Raw genomic sequence first — 16,663 nt, forward strand, 5'->3', positions numbered from 1 at the left:
CATGAAATATGACCCAGCAACAAAGAGGAGCAAACTATGGATATATGCAAAAATGTGAACGGCTCGCCAGCACTGAGTGGACGCTGAGTGGAAGCTCCTAAGGTCATATAATAGGATTCCATTAATATGGAAGATTACATACAGATGAAAAAATTAAGGGGGCGCCTGGGTGACTCAGTCATTAACTGCCTGCCTTCGGCTCAGGTCATGATCCCAGGGTCCTGGGGTCAAGCCCCACGTCAGGCTCCCTGCTCAGCGGGAAGCCTGTTTCTCCCTCTCCCACTCCTGCTTGTGTTCCCTCTCTCATGGTGTCTCTGTCAGGTAAATAAATACAATTTTTTAAAAATGAAGGAGATGGAAAACAGGATAGTTAAAGAGGGTGGGCATGACTGTAAACACAGAGCACGAGGGAGCTCTCGGTAACAATATGCTAGTTCAAGGTCTTCACAAATCTGTATGTATAAACTGGCACAAACAACATACGTACTGACATTGGCATCCTGGCTTAGATATCTGCACCACAGTTAAGCAAGATGTGACCGTTGTGGGGAAAGGGTATGTGGGAATCTCTGGAATATTCATTAAACTTCCTATGAATCTATAACTATTTCAAAAGTTGAAAATGTACACAGATTTCTAAGGCAGCGAGAATTGATTTTTGTGAATGGTTTGAGGTTTGGAAGTTATTTTCCTTTTTTCTTATGGATAAACAATTATCCCGACACTGTTTATTTATTTATTTTCATTTTTTAAAAAGATTTTATTTATTCATTTGACAGAGAGATCACAAGTAGGCAGGGAGGCAGGCAGAGAGAGAGGAGGAAGCAGGCCCTCCACGGAGCAGAGAGTCCAATGCGGGGCTCAATCCCAGGACCCTGGGATCACGACCTGAGCAAAAGGCAGAGGCTTTAACCCACTGAGCCACCCAGGCGCTCCCAACACCGTTTTTTTTAAAAAGTTTCTCCTTTCCTCAACAGATCTGTTTGTTTGTTCGTTTGCTAGAGGTATTTTTCCTCCTCTTCTTCTTCTCCTTCTTCTCTTTCTCCTTCTTCTTCTTCTTCTTTAAAGACTTTATTTATTTGACAGAGAGAGACACAGCGGGGGGAGTGGGAGAGGGAGAAGCAGGCTTCCCGCTGAGGGAGCAGAGAGCCTGATACGGGACTTGATCCCAGGACCCTGGGATCATGACCTGAGCTGAAGGCAGAGGCTTAACCCACTGAGCCACCCAGGTGCCCCAGCTAGAGGTATTTTTCAAATGAGATTTTTTTTTTAAAGATTTTATTTATTTATTTGACAGACAGAGATCACAAGTAGGCAGAGAGGCAGGCAGAGAGAGAGAAGGAAGCAGGCTCCCTGCCAAGCAGAGAGCCAGATGCGGGACTCGATCCCAGGACCAAGGAATCATAACCTGAGCTGAAGGCAGAGGCTTTAACCCACTGAGCTACTCGGGCGCCCCTCGAATGAGATTTTTTTTTTTTTAAAGATTTTATTTATTTATTTGACAGACAGAGATCACAAGTAGGCAGAGAGACAGGCAGAGAGTGAGAGAGAGGAGGAAGCAGGCTCCCCGCAGAGCAGAGAGCCCGACGCGGGGCTCGATCCCAGGACCCTGGGATCATGACCCGAGCTGAAGGCAGAGGCTTTAACCCACTGAGCCACCCAGGTGCCCCACCTTGAATGAGATTTAATTCAGATGCCATAATGTATATAATTCAATCATGTTTAGTCTATTCATAGATACACGCAACCATCATCACAATTTTCAAGCTTTCTTATCACCTAAAAAAGAAACCTGTACACATCTATACCCCCATCTATACTCTCATCCCTTGACCCACAACCCTAAGTATTCACTAATCCTCTTTCTGTCTCTATAGGTTTGCTTATTTTTGACATTTCATATAAAGGACTCATCCAATATGTGGCCTTTTGTGACTGGCTCTTTTCACTTCACTTACTATAATGTGAGTCAGTATTTCCTTCCTTTTATGTCCAAATAACAGCTCATTGTATTTATATGTCACATTTTGTTTAGCCATTCATCAATTAATAAACATTTGGGCTGTTTCCACCTAATGGCTATCATAGTGCTCTTATAAACAGTTATATACTGTCCAGCGTGGACATGTGTTCTCATTTATCTTGGGCATTTACCTAGGAGGGGGACAGCTGGGTCGTACAGTATCTCTTTTTAGCCATTTGAGGAACTGCCAGACTGTTTTCCAAAATGACTCTACCATCTAATTCATTACCAGCAGTGAATGACAATTCTGAGCTCTCCACATCCTTGTCAACACTTGCTATTATCGGACATGTTTAATTCCAGCCAAACTGGCCTGTGTGGAGTGTATCACCTTATCTAAATTCACCCTTTTCATGTGTACAATTCAATGGTTTTAGTATAAGCATTTGCTGCTGATCTTCCAATGTCGCACATCTTATGTCAAGTGACTGTTTGCATGGAGGTCTGTATTTGGATTTTCTATCATATTTCGTATGTTTGCTTGTCTATCACTGGTCCAATAAACTCTCTTAATCACTATGGTTTTATAAGGAGGCTTGATATTTAGTAGAACAAGTTCTCCCATCTTGTTCTTGTTCTTATACACACGATGATGTAAATTTTTAAATCAGGTTCTCAAGCTCCATACTTTTAAAATTGGGATTGCTTTGAATTTATACATCTGGCTTGCAAATAACTGACACCTCTATTAATACTGAGTGTTCCAATCCATGAACATGGTAGTCTCTTTACTTGTTTAGGTTTTCTTTAATGTTTCTAAAAATCCTATAATATTCATGATAGAGATGTTCTAATCCTTTTTGTTGAATTTCATACTTTTATAATACTTTAAAAGCATTCACTTTTTAAATGATTTTTTGTATATAGATGGTATTCAGAAATTCAATAGGTTTTTACATTAATGTTTGTATCCAGAAACCTCATTAAACTATCTTATCTGAAAATATTTTTTATATTATCTTTGCAATTTTTTATACATATTTAAATTTTTTGACACGGTTTAAAACACTTATTTCAATTACTGCAACATCGATCATTAATTTTCAGCTTTTTTTCTTTTCTAATATAAGCATTTGAGTCTATAAAGTTTCCTCTAACACTAACATCACCCCACAAATTCAGATACTATACTACTTTCATTATTGATCAATTCAATAATGTCTAATTTCTATTTGTTTCTCTTTTGGTTATTTGGAAATAGTTGTTAATTTCCAACCATGTGAATTTTTTTCCTGGTTAATGATCTTTTATTTCAGCTTCACTGAACTGGGGTCCATGAGCCTATTTTATATTATTTTTTCTATTGGGACAAAACTGTTCGTTGAGATACATACCATATCCCCAACTTAGCCAAACTATAAAGTTTGAGGTCATAGTTTCTCAAACTGCCCTGACTTCTGATACCCCCTGAAGTTTAAGGTGTTCCTTTTTTTTTTTTTTTTTTTTTAAGATCTTATTTACTTATTTGACAGACAGAGATCACAAATAGGTAGAGAGGCAGGCATAGAGAGCGAGGAAAGCAGGCTCCCCACTGAGCAGAGCCCGATGCGGGGCTCCATCCCAGGACCTTGGGATCATGACCTGAGCCGAAGGCAGAGGCCTGAACCCACTGAGCCACCCAGAAGCCCCAGTTCAAGGGGTTCTAATACCACCCTCAGGCTCAACAATTTGCTATAAGAACACACGGAATTCACTGAAAGATGTTACACTCACACTCACAGCTTATTATAGGGAAAGGATGCAGATTAAAATCAGCCAGAGGAAGAGACACATAGGGCAGAGTTTAGAATGGTTCTAAACACCAAGTTCTCAATGCTCTTTCCTCATGGAATCAGGATGTGTTGTCCTGATGACATTGCTGAGGGATAATACGCACATAGAAGTTCCCCTGAGCCTTGGTATTTAGAGTTCTTATTTGGGCTCCGTTACAGAGGCATGATTGATTACTTGCTTGATTGCTCACATGGCAATCTCAGTCTCCAGATCAACTGACATGACAAGACCAAAGCCCTAACCCTAAATCACACTCGGGGTCTTTCTGGCATGACCACCAGGTATGGTGGTCCCATCCTATCCCAAGTTCTGGTGTAGTCATCCCCCAACCTAAGCAAAGGCACTCCTATTAGGTATGACATATATCACCACCCAGAAGCCAAAAGCAAAGGCCAGACCTTTTCGGCAAGGCCAGATTGTTTACTGCACACACTTTTTCATTATAAGTTCACACTTTTCAATTGCATGATTCAGTGGTTTTTAATATATTAACATTGTGCAATCATAAACACCAATTCTAGAAAATTCTCATCACCCCAAGAAGAAATTGTACCCATTAACAGTCACTCCCCACTTCTCCTTCACCCCTTCCCTGAGACCCTGAGAACCACGAATCTTCCGTTTCTGTGGATTTGACTAGTCTAGACATTCCACATTAACAGAATCATACAACAGGTGGCCTTTTATGTCTGGCTTCTTTTACTCAGCACATTTTCAAGGTTCACCCATGTTGAAATGTGTATATCAGTACTTCATTCCTTTTTCATGGCTGAATATTATTCTATTTTATGGATATATCACATTTTCTTCATTGGTTGAGGGACATTTGAGTTGTTTACACTTTTTTTGAAGATTTTATTTATTCATTTGACAGACAGAGATCACAAGTAGGCAGAAAGGCAGGCAGAGAAAGAGAGGGAAGCAGGCTCCCTGCTGAGCAGAGAACCCAATTTGGGGCTCGATCCCAGGACCCTAAAATCACAACCTGAGCTGAAGGTAGACCCTTTAACCCACTGAGCCACCCAAGTTCCCATTTCCACTTTTTTGACTATTATAAATAATGCTGCCATGAACATTCACATACAAGTTTTTTGTGTGGACCTATGTTTTCAGTTCTCTTGGGCAGATAACTAGACACAATGCCAGCTCCTTCACAGCACCTCTTGGCTTACCAGCACATCAAGACAGGGCCAAACAGGGCTGCTCTCCTGTCTTGGATGAATACAACTCAACCTCAGGACTACTTGCTGTTGTCAGCATCTAGGTTCTAGGGCATCTGAAGTCCAAAGACAGAGAGGGGGAGTTTCCAAACTAAAAAAAGGAGGTACTAGGGCACTTGGGTTGAACCTGAGCCTGGCTTCTGACCAGCTACGGTCATGATCTCAGGGTCCTGGGACTGAGCCCCATGTTGGGCTCAGCACTCAGCAAGGAGTCTGTTTCTCCCTCTCCCTCTGCTCCTCCCCCACCCAGCTCATTTTCTCTCTCTCTTGAATAAATAAAATCTAAAAAATAAAAATAAAGAAAAGAGGCCCTTTAAGCCCAAACTAGGATACTTGCAAATAACAAAAGGAAAAGAGAATTGTCATGAAGACAAAACTGAAGAATGGAAGGACCATAAGGGACTACCTGCTCCAGCCCAGAATCTGAAAGTTCGATCGCCTCTACAAAATTTCCACTGAGGTATAATTAGGTATTCCTGAAGGTCATCAGGGAAGGAGAACTTTCTGCACCTAGGCAGCTTCTCCAGCCTCAAAATAGTCAGATAGGTCTTCCTTAGACTCAGTGGAAATCTACTTCTCTGTGGTGTCCATCTTAGGGCCATACAGAATTTTCTTCTCCTTGTTAGCCAAGTAGGCCCCTCAGAAGTCTGAAGGGAGGGCCCATTTTCCTGAACCACCCTTTCTACTGCGTGGCCCTAAAGTCTTCCCTTCATCCAAAGGCAAGAAATTCCGCCTGTGGTCAAGGCCAATAATGGAGTCCTGTGAAGTCTTCTATAATAAACCCCAAAAGGAACTGAATCAACATATCCTTCTTACAGATGAGGACACTAAACCTGAGCCTGGCTTCAAAAGATTTCCCCCTACCAAAATAATAAAAAAAGATTTCCCCAATCCACTCACTCAGCATCAAGACATCATGACTTTTACATGAAACACAAACACCAAAAAAACACCCACCTACCGGCTTTGATGGCTGTCCCATAGCTGCTTCAAGCCTTGGTCAGCCAAGCCCTCCAGAATGAGAAGGTGAAGCTTCCCATCCAGCAGGTGGAAGCCAGTGAGTACATCCAGGTCCTGCCTTTCCTGGATCTTCACCCGCATCTTAAAGGCTGACGGGATTTGCTGGATGTTCCTGATAGGGTGGGCATCCAGATCAAGGGCCTTGGCATTGATCATGGTAATGTCCTGCAGCAGGCCGTAGAGGAGGGAGATCTTCTTGGAGTCAAACACGAAAATGATGCGGCCAAACTGGGTACCTGAAAGCTCTGGGTCCGGGGCTTCAGCCCTGGCCTGCAATGGCACAGCGATGTCCACCCGCATCTTGAGCAGAGAGTTGGCCTCAAGGTAGTTACCCATGGGCATTGGGTTGTGCTGGAAGCCATCTGTGGGGACCCGAAACCCCACAACCTTCCTGCTCTTGCCATCTTGGCCACAGTGTTTGGGCTTGGGTTCACAGCTGTGGATGGGGACGACCAAGTTCAAGTACTTCTGGCTGAGGAGAAGGTCAGCAAAACTGACCTGGGCAACCCCATAAGGGTCCCATATCTTGTTCTGGGATTCAAAGGAGTTATTCTCTGTCTCTTCCAGAGAGATGAGGGACTGGAGGTTGAGGTATGCATCCAAGGGGTCATCCCCAAACAGGGTGGGCTTCCGGGAATACTCCTCTAACTTGCGGTCCCTGTCATGAACTTGCACCACCATGGGGGGCCCCTCCAGGTATTCCCTCAGGTCACTGGGCTGCATTGCCCCAAGAAAGATGACATTGATGTCCTGGAAATGGATGTGGATTCCATGGGGCCGCCCCTCTGTTCTGTGAACTGGAGTCTTAAAGAACTGGTACTTGCAGTACACAGGGATGCACAGCCTCTAGGAGAGAATGAGGTGACAACAGATCACTAGGCTGCAGTGGCAGTCACTCTGCCTCCCCTTTAAAGGCAGGCTCCCACAGGAGGCTCAAATCCTAGAGCCACATTGGCCCCCTCCAGTCCCTGTGGCCTGGATTCCTCATCCACAAAATACCAAGGAAAGAGCCAGCTCTCCAAGGTCATCCCCAGGATTAAGTGACATACATGAAAGCACCAAGATGGTGGCTGACAAAAGACAGGGCCTAATAAGTATTAAGTCACTATTTCCTCCTCCCAAACTGAGTGCCATGAAGACAGGCCATGTGCATTTTGCACAGCTGTATTTTTACTTCCAAGCCCAAGGCTAGGTGCAGAAAAGGTGGAGATAAGTGGTTTTTAGAAAAGGTAATCCATATTTCCTAGACATCTTGGAGGGTTGGTATGGGCTCACCTTTAGCATATTAACAGGTATCCAAGCAGAAAGTTACCACAAGGTGAAGAAGGGCTCAGAGTTGTGGGGTTTAAGAGGGCATGGAAAATAAGATGGAAAGGAGTGACAGAAAACAGGGTATCCTGCATATTTTAACCTTGACACTAAGACTTTTTAAATCAAAAGTTAACCCTTATGCAAGTTTGTGATCTGAATTCATACTCCAAGTGTACTATTTATTTTACACTGAAACCTTTAAATAATCCTGGGTTGGTATGCTCCCAGGTACCTTGTAGAAGTTCTCAAAAAACCTTCTACAGAAATCCACTTTCAACCTAGGCTTCAAAGAATCCTCATGAAGAAAGTTCAATTAAATGTGAAACCACAGTAAAAATTACAAAATTCCTAAGTAAAAGGTACTACTAACAAAATTGGTTGCACAAAGCCATAAGATATTAGAGTCACCAGAAACATAAACTAAATATATTTGTTTGGTTATGTATAAAAAAAAGGAATATAATAAGGTCAAATCTACTGTATTTCTATTTTCTAACAATGAATAATTTTAAAATATCACCTACAGTAGCATAGAAACATAAAATGCTTGAAAGAAATGCAATGAAAAATGTGTAAGGCCTGTACACTGAAAAGAACAAAATTAAGAGAGAAATTAAAGAAAATCTAAATAGAGAAATATACAATCTTCATGGATAGGAAAATGCAATTAATTCTAGATGAATCATAGACCATATACATCTTCTAGAAGAAGACATAGGAGAGAATTTTCATTCATGTGGGAAAAGATTTCTTTGACAGGACACCAAAAAACACTAATTATAATAGCCGAAGTTGATAACATGGACTTTATCAAATAAAGTTAAGCCCTAGACTGGCATAAAACATGTATAATACATATCTATATGTCTATATATAGATATAGATAGTATATATATATATATATATATATAACACGAAGGACTTGTATACAGGATATAAAAAACATATATAAAATAATAAAAGAGAAAAAATGAAAAATAGTAGAAGATGAACTTTAAAATTTGGTTACGTGGAGTAAGCACACCCCACTCTCCATCTCCCAGTGAATGTATCCAGAAATCATAGACAGAATGCATGGAGCAGCTGTCAGAGGCCTCTGAAAAGTAAATGGAAAATTGGGAATGGAAACCAAACTCAAAGTACAACCAACACAGCTATGAGTTTACTGGGTTTATTTTCCTCTTGTATGTTGTAGCCTGGACTCAAAAGGAAGCCTGAATCCAAGAATTGTGCACCAGATACAGACAGAGCTCTAAGAGAAGCCCTCTCTTTCTGTTCTAAGGAGTGGAAGGAAGGACCCCCATAGGATACAGAGAGTGGGAGTTTGGAGGGATCCACTGTTGTTTTTCTCTGTTGGCCCTGTCCTCATGCAAGTTCAAGCTCCAAAGCTACAATCTGATGGTGGCAGCAGCTGGGCAGGCACCTAAAAATCTGAGACAGGGAAATCCTTTTCAACCAGAGGAATTGTGATACAAAAAGTATGTGGTAAACCCTCAATATTGTTTTTACTCTACATATCTTCCCACAACCTGTCCTCAGAGGCAGACTAAGTCCCAGGAAGGGCATGTTAGAGTGGAAACAATAAAGGTATACCTTTTAAGCCAGCAGACCAGGAAAATGACTCCTTGGGATCTGGGGAGTGTAGAAAGGGGGGAAATCAAGGAAGGGACACCATAAAGTTATGTGTAAACTTGAGCTTATCCCTCAACTGTGCATGTGTGGATCCAGCCGTTAGCCACATACCAGGGGTTTCAAGAACTGAACTACAGAGACCACGGCACAGGCCTGACTGGTGCCTTAGTACTACACATGCAGGACAGTCTTGAATATCACTACAAAATCTTTGAAAACTGAACTGGCCTTAAAACCACAGCCACAAACAAAACTTTGAAAGAATTAAGAAGACTGATAAACCCCTGGCCAGACCTATCAAAAAGAAAAGAGAAAAGACCCAAATTAATAAAGTCATGAATAAAAGAGGAGAGATCACAACCAACACCAAAAAAAAAAAAAAAATTACAAACAATTAAAGAACATATTATGAGCAACTATATGCTGGCAAATTTGACAATCTGGAAGAAATGGATACATTCCTAGACATATAAACTACCAAAACTGAACCAGGAAGAAATAGAAAACCTGAACAGACCTATAACCAGTAAGGAGATTGAAGCAGTCATCAAAAATCTCCCATCAAACAAGAGCCCAGGGCCATATGGCTTCCCAGGGGAATTCCCTCCAAACATTTAAAGAAGAATTAATACCTACTCTCCTGAAACTGTTCCAAAAAATAGAAATGGAAGGAAAACTTCCAAACTCATTTTATGAGGCCAGCATTAGCTCGATCCCAAAACCAGACAAAGATTCCATCAAAAAGGAGAATTACAGACCAATATCCTTGATGAACACAGATGCAAAAATTCTCACCAAAATCCTAGCCAATAGGATCCAACAGTACATTAAAAGGATTATTCACCACAACCAAGTGGGATTTATTCCTGGGCTGCAAGTTTGGTTCAACATCTGCAAATCAATCAATGTGATAAATACATTAATAAGAGAAAGAACAAGAACCATATGATCCTCTCAATAGATGCTGAAAAAGCATTTGACAAAGTACAGCATCCTTTCTTGATCAAAACTCTTCATAACGTAGGCACAGGGGGTACATACCTCAATATCATCAAAGCCATCTATGAAAAACCCACAATGACTATCATTCTCAATGGAGAAAAACTGAGAGCTTTTCCCCTAAGGTCAGGAACACAGCAGGGATGTCCATTATCACCACTGCTATTCCACATAGTACTAGAAGTCCTAGCCTCAGCAATCAGACAACGAAAAGAAATAAAAGGCATTCAAATCAGACTAAGTCAAACTCTCACTCTTTGCAGATGATGTGATACTTTATGTGGAAAACCCAAGAGACTCCACTCCAAAAGCACTAGAATTCATACAGGAATTCAGTAAAGTGTCAGGACATAAAATCAATGCACAGAAATCAGTTGTATTTCTGTACACCAGCAACAAGACAGAAGAAAAAGAAATTAAGGAGTTGATCCCATTTACAATTGCACCCAAAACCATAACATACCTGGGAATAAACCTAACCAAAGAGGCAAAGAATCTGTACTCAGAAAACTATAAAGTGCTCATGAAAGAAATAGAGGAAGACACAAAGAAATGGAAAAATGCTCCATGCTCATGGATTGGAAGAATAAATATTGTGAAAATCTCTCTGTTACCTAAAACAATCTACATATTTAATGCAATCCCTACCAAAATACTGTTAATTTTTTTCAAAGAAATGGAACAAATAATCCTAAAATTGGTATGGAACTAGAAAAGACCCCAAATAGCCAGGGGAATGTTGAAAAAGAAAGCCAAAGTTGGTGGTATCTCAATTCCAGACTTCAAGCTCTACTACAAAGCTGTAATAATCAAGACAGTATGGTACTGGCACAAAGACAGACACATAGATCAATGGAACAGAATAGAGAGCCCAGAAATAGACCCTCAACTCTATGGTCAACTGATCTTTGACAAAGCAGGAAAGAACACCCAACGGAAAAAAGTCTCATCAACAAATGGTATTGGGAAAACTGGACAGCCACATGCTGAAAAATGAAATTGGACCATTTCCTTATACCACACACAAAGATAGAATCAAATGGATGAAAGATCTCAATGTGAGACAGGAACCCATCAAAATCCTTGAGGAGAACACAGGCAGCAACCTCTTCTTCCTCTTCTTCCTAGAAACATTGCCAAAGACAAGGGAAGCAAGGGCAAAAATGAACTACTGGGACTTCATCAAGATCAAAATCTTTTGCATGACAAAGGAAACAGTTAACAAAACCGAAGGACAACTGACAGAATGGAAGAAGATATTCACAAATGACATATCAGATAAAGGGCTAGTATCCAAAATCTATAAAGGTCTATAAAGAATTTATTACACTCAACACCCAAAGAACAAATAATCCAATCAAGAAATGGGCAGAGGACAATGAACAGACATTTCTGCAAAGAAGACACCCAGATGGCCAACAGACACATGAAAAAGGGCTCCACATCACTAGGCATCAGGGAAATACAAATCAAAACCACAATGAGATACCACCTCACACCAGTCAGAATGGCTAAAATTAACAAATCAGGAAATGACAGATGCTGGTGAGGATGTGGAGAAAGGGGAACCCTCCTACATTCTTGGTGGGAATGCAAGCTGGTGCAGTCACTCTGGAAAACAGCATGAAGGTTGCTCAAAAAGTTGAAAATAGAGCAACCCTATGACCCAGCAATCGCACTACTGGGTATTTACCCTAAAGATACAAATGTAGTGATCCAAAGAGGCACATGCACCCATATGTTTATAGCAGCAATGTCCACAATAGCCAAACTATGGAAAGAACCTAGATGTCCATGAACAGATGAATGGATAAAGAAGATGTGGTATATATATATATATATATATATATATATATATATATATATATATATATATGATGGAATACTATGCAGCCATCAAAAGAAATGAAATACTGCCATTTGCAAAAACATGGGTAGAACTAGAGGGTATTAGGCTGAGCAAAATAAGCCAATCAGAGAAAGACAATTATCAAACAGTCTCTCTGATATGAGGAATTTGAGAGGCAGGGTGGGGAGTTGTGGAGAGTAAGGAATGAAAAAAATGAAACAAGATGGGATTTGGAGGGAGACTCTTAATTTCATGAAACAAACTGAGGGCTGCTAGGGGGCGAGGGGGTAGGGATATGGGGTAGGGATATGAGGTGGCAGGGTTGGGTTATGGACATTAGGGAGGGTATGTGCTATGTATGGTGAGTGCTGTGAAATGTGTAAGCCTGATGATTCACAGACCTGTACCCCTGGGGCAAATAACATATTATATGTTTATAAAAATAATTTTAAAAAAACACAGCCACGGGAGGTAAATTGGAAATTACAGCCTGACCCTATATAAGACTATTATCTAACAAAACAAAAAGCCAACATTCTCCACAGGATTTAAACAAGACTCAGGGACTCACAACTTTAATATTTAAAAGGTCTAACATATAACCCAAAATTACTTGACATATGAAGAACCGGGAATGCTGACCAGTTATCAAGGGGAGAGACAACCAACAGATGCCGACTCTGAAATGACTTGAATACTGGAATTATCTGATGAAAACTTTAAGACAATTATAAACATTCTCCAATATGTAACTAAGCATTCTTGAAACAAATGGAATAGAGCCAGTCTCAGCAAATGGAAACTATAATGAAGAACCAAAGGGAAATTTTATAACTGAAAAATATAATACCTGAAATTAAAAATTCACTGGATGATCCAAAGAACAAAATGGAGATGGCAGAGGAATGAATAAGTGAAGTTGAGTATAGATCAATATAAAGTACGCAATATGAGTGGTGCCTGGGTAGCACAGTTTGGTTAAGTGTCTGACTCTTGGTTTCAGCTCAGGTTGTGATCTCAGGGTCATGAGATTAAGCCCCATGTCAGGCTATGTGCTTAGCACAGAGTCTGCTAGAGACTATCTCTCCCTCTTCTTCTACCCCCAGCTTCCAGCACACACACATTTCCCTTTCTCTCTCTCTCAAATAATTATTTTCTTAAAAAAGAAAGTGTGCAATCTGAACACACAGAGAAAAAAACATTGAAAATTAAAAGTAAATTGAGCCCCAGGGACCTGTGGGACAATATCAAAATGTCTAATAGTTGTACCATCAGAGTTCCAGAAGAAGAAAAGAAATTTGTAGAAAAGATATTTGAGGAGGCTGGGAAGACGGCAGAGTAGGAGGACCCTAACTGTGCCTCTTCCCATGGGTACAACTAGATAACATTCACTTCAGTGTAAATAACACATAAAATGATCTGAAGATGGGCAGAACAAACTCTAAAACTAAAGGTAGAGAAGAGACCACATCAAAGAAGGTAGGAAGGAGAAAGAGAGAGTTTGGGAGCAAGATGGACACCATCCGTGGTGAGGAAGGAGCCAGTGGTACAAAGAGCAAAAAACAGATTTGAACATTGGGGAACTCACAAGGGGAAGACAAGTCCCCATAACATTTGGCATTGAAAGCAAGAGGGGCCAAATTTCATAGGTTCTTACAACCTATGTGACTTAAAGCCTGGAATCTTAAAAATCAGCAGGCTTGGCCCTAGGAGAGCCTGGAAGGCATTAGGAAGAAGAGTCCTTGTCCCTAAAGAAGACAGCATGACAAACAACCCACGCAGATACAGCCTAGAAGCAGCAGTTTAGAAAATGACCATGGTTGTGGGAGGGGGGAGCAGATGGGAGTCAGTGTGATTTACTCATCTCAAAGCATGTCCAAGAGGCAGGATCACTGGGAGATCCCTCCAGAAACAAAGGATCTGGCAGACACAATTTCCTTCCCCTACCCTCCAGCATAAACCTACAGTGGGAACCAGTGCACCACTGACATAACTTGCTTACACCAAGTCCTCTGTTCCACCCCCCGCATTTTGGCAGATCTGCCTTCCCACTCATGCTTGCCTCAGTACCTACACTGCAGTCCCCTCTCCCAGAAAACTGGAGCAAACCCCACCAACACCTCATCTCCTGACCTGGGTATTTTGCTGGGTCTCAGTTCAAGTGGCAGCAGCTGTGTTGGCAGGTTTCATTGCACAAGCAGCTAGTGTACACCTAGTTAAAATGCACCCTACCCCTGCTGGGAACCAAATATTGCCCATAAGAGGCAAGGGGAGGCTCTGTAGACAACTGGACTGAAATAAGGAGCAGGACTCAACAGCAAGACCTAGGCAACACACACAGAAGACATTCCCTGGAAGGGCCAGGTCCTGGGCAACAGACACTGCACTGTGGGGCACTACAAGACCTCTTTTTCATAAGGCCATTACCTTCAAGAGCAGGAGAAGTAGTTGACTTTCCTAACGGAGAGAAACAGACACCGAGAGTTAGAAAAATTAAGGAGACAGAGAAATATGTCCAAATGAAAGAATAGGACCAAACCACAGCAAGAAAACTAAGTGAAATGAATAAAAGTAATATACCTGACAGAATTTAAAGTAATGATCATAAAGATATTCACTGGATTTGAGTAAATAGTGGAGGACATAAGCGAGATCCTTGACAAGGAGATAAAAAAGAATCAATCAGAGATGAAGAACATGATAAATTTAAAATACATTTGGTGGAATTAAGAAAAAGCTAGATGAAGCAGTGGAATGAATTAATGACCTGAAAGACAGTAATGGAAAGTTACCAAGATGAGGAAATGAGACCAAAAAAGTTATGCAAATTGAGAACTCAGTGACCACATAATAACATTTGCATTATAGGGATCCCAGAAAGAGAGAGAGAAAGGGGGTCAGAAAATTTATTTGAAGAAATAATAGCTGAAAATATCCCTAATCTGATGAAGGAAACAGATATCCAGATCCAGGAGGCATAGAGACATCCCAAAAAATCAACCCAAGGAGGCCCATACAAAGACACATAGTAATTAAAATGGCAGAAGTAGTAATAAAGAAAAAAACTTTAAAGCACCAAGAGAAAAAGAAGACAGTTACAGACAAGGGAAACCCCATGAGGCTGTCAGCAAATTTTTCAGCAGAAATTTTGCAGACCAGAAGAGACCAGCAAGATATCTTCAAAGTGCTGAAAAGCAAAACTCTGCAGCCAAGAATACTCTATCCAGCAAGGCTGTCATTCAGAATAGAAGGAGAAATAGAGTTTCTCAAACAAAAACTAAAGGAGTTTCACAACCACTGAATAAGCCCTGCAAGAAATATTAAAGGGAACTCTTCAAATGGAAAGAACACAAGTGAGTATGAAAAGTAAAAAAACACAAAGGATTTAAAATAAGCATTTCTGTAAATATCAGTCAAAGGGATTCATAAAATAAAAGGATGTAAAATATGACACCATAGGACACTAAAGCATGGAGGAGAGGGGTAGGGAGTAAAGAATGGGTTCAAACTTAAGCAACCATCAACTAATATAAACTGTTATACGAACATAATGGTAACCACAAATCAAAACCATTAATAAATATGCAAAGAATAAAGAGAAAGAAACCCAAATATATCACTAAAAAAAAATATCAAACCATGAAAGAGAGAAAGATAAAAAAGAATCAGGGAAAATCTTCAGAAACAATCACAAAAGATGTAATAAAAATGCAATAAATATAGAACCACCAATGCAAAAGTCTCAATGTAGACCTAAAGACACCTGCAGATTGAAAGTAAGGGGGTGGAGAAATATCTATCATGCAAATGGAAAAAGAAAGCTGAAGTAACAGTACCTACACTGTATAAAATAGACTTTAAAACAAAGACTGTAATAAGAGAAAAAGGATACTATATAATCATAAAGCAGACAGCCCTGCAAAAAGATTTAACAGCTGTAAATATTTATGCATCTAACATGGGAATACCCAGACACATAAAATAGTTAATAACAAACATAAAGGAACTAATTGATAATAATGAATTAATAGTAGGGAATTTTAACACCTCCTCTTACATTGATGTAGAGATCAACTAAACCGAAAATCAGCAAGGAAACAATGACTTTGAATGACACACCAGATGGGTCCAACAGATACGTTCAGCACATTCCATCCTAGGGTCAACTGGGTAGCTCAGTCAGTTAAGTGTCTACCTTCAGTTCAGATCATGATGTAGGGTCCTGGGATTGAGCCCCACTTGGGGCTCCCTGCTCAGTGGGACGCCTGCTTCTCCCTCTCCTTCTGCCCCTTAGCCCCCACCCATGCTCTATCTTAAACAGATAAATAAAATCTTAAAAAAAAAAAAGAACATTCCATCTTAAAACAGCAGAATACGCATTTTTTTCAAGTGCATGCACAACATTCTCCAGAATAGATCACATGTTAGGCCACAAAACAAGCCTCAACAAATTCAAGAACATTGAAGTCATACCATGCATCTTTTCTGACCACAATGCTATGAAACTAGAAGGCAATTACAAGAAGAAACCCGGAAAGACCACAAATACATGGAGGTTAAATAACATGCCACTGAACAATGAATGAGTCATCCAGGAATTTAAAGAAGAAATTTAAAAAGTACATGGAAACAAATGAAAACAAAAATGCAAAGTTCAAACCTTTGTGAACTTTGCGAATAGCAAAAATGACATAGCAAAAATGACTGCTATGTCTATAGCAAGGCAGACCAATCTCAAGAAGTGAGAAAAATCTCAACAACCTAACCTTACACTTAAAGGAGCTAGAAAAATAACAACAAACCAAAGCTAAAGCCAGCAGAAGGGAGGATATAATA

The 16,663-nt window shown here is 40.4% G+C and overlaps 1 protein-coding gene across 1 annotated transcript in view; it reads right to left on the bottom strand.

Moving 5' to 3' along the window:
* Positions 1 to 16,663, bottom strand: part of CFAP92 (cilia and flagella associated protein 92 (putative)) — a 71,343-nt gene that overhangs the window by 22,775 nt on the left and 31,905 nt on the right. Inside the window, exon 11 of the mRNA XM_059161880.1 lies at positions 5,978 to 6,882. Within this exon, the coding sequence (XP_059017863.1) occupies positions 5,978 to 6,882 (905 nt within the window). The remainder of the gene's footprint in view (positions 1 to 5,977; positions 6,883 to 16,663) is intronic.

Source organism: Mustela lutreola, chromosome 2 (assembly GCF_030435805.1).
Source record: "Mustela lutreola isolate mMusLut2 chromosome 2, mMusLut2.pri, whole genome shotgun sequence".
Taxonomy (NCBI): Eukaryota; Metazoa; Chordata; class Mammalia; order Carnivora; family Mustelidae; genus Mustela; species Mustela lutreola.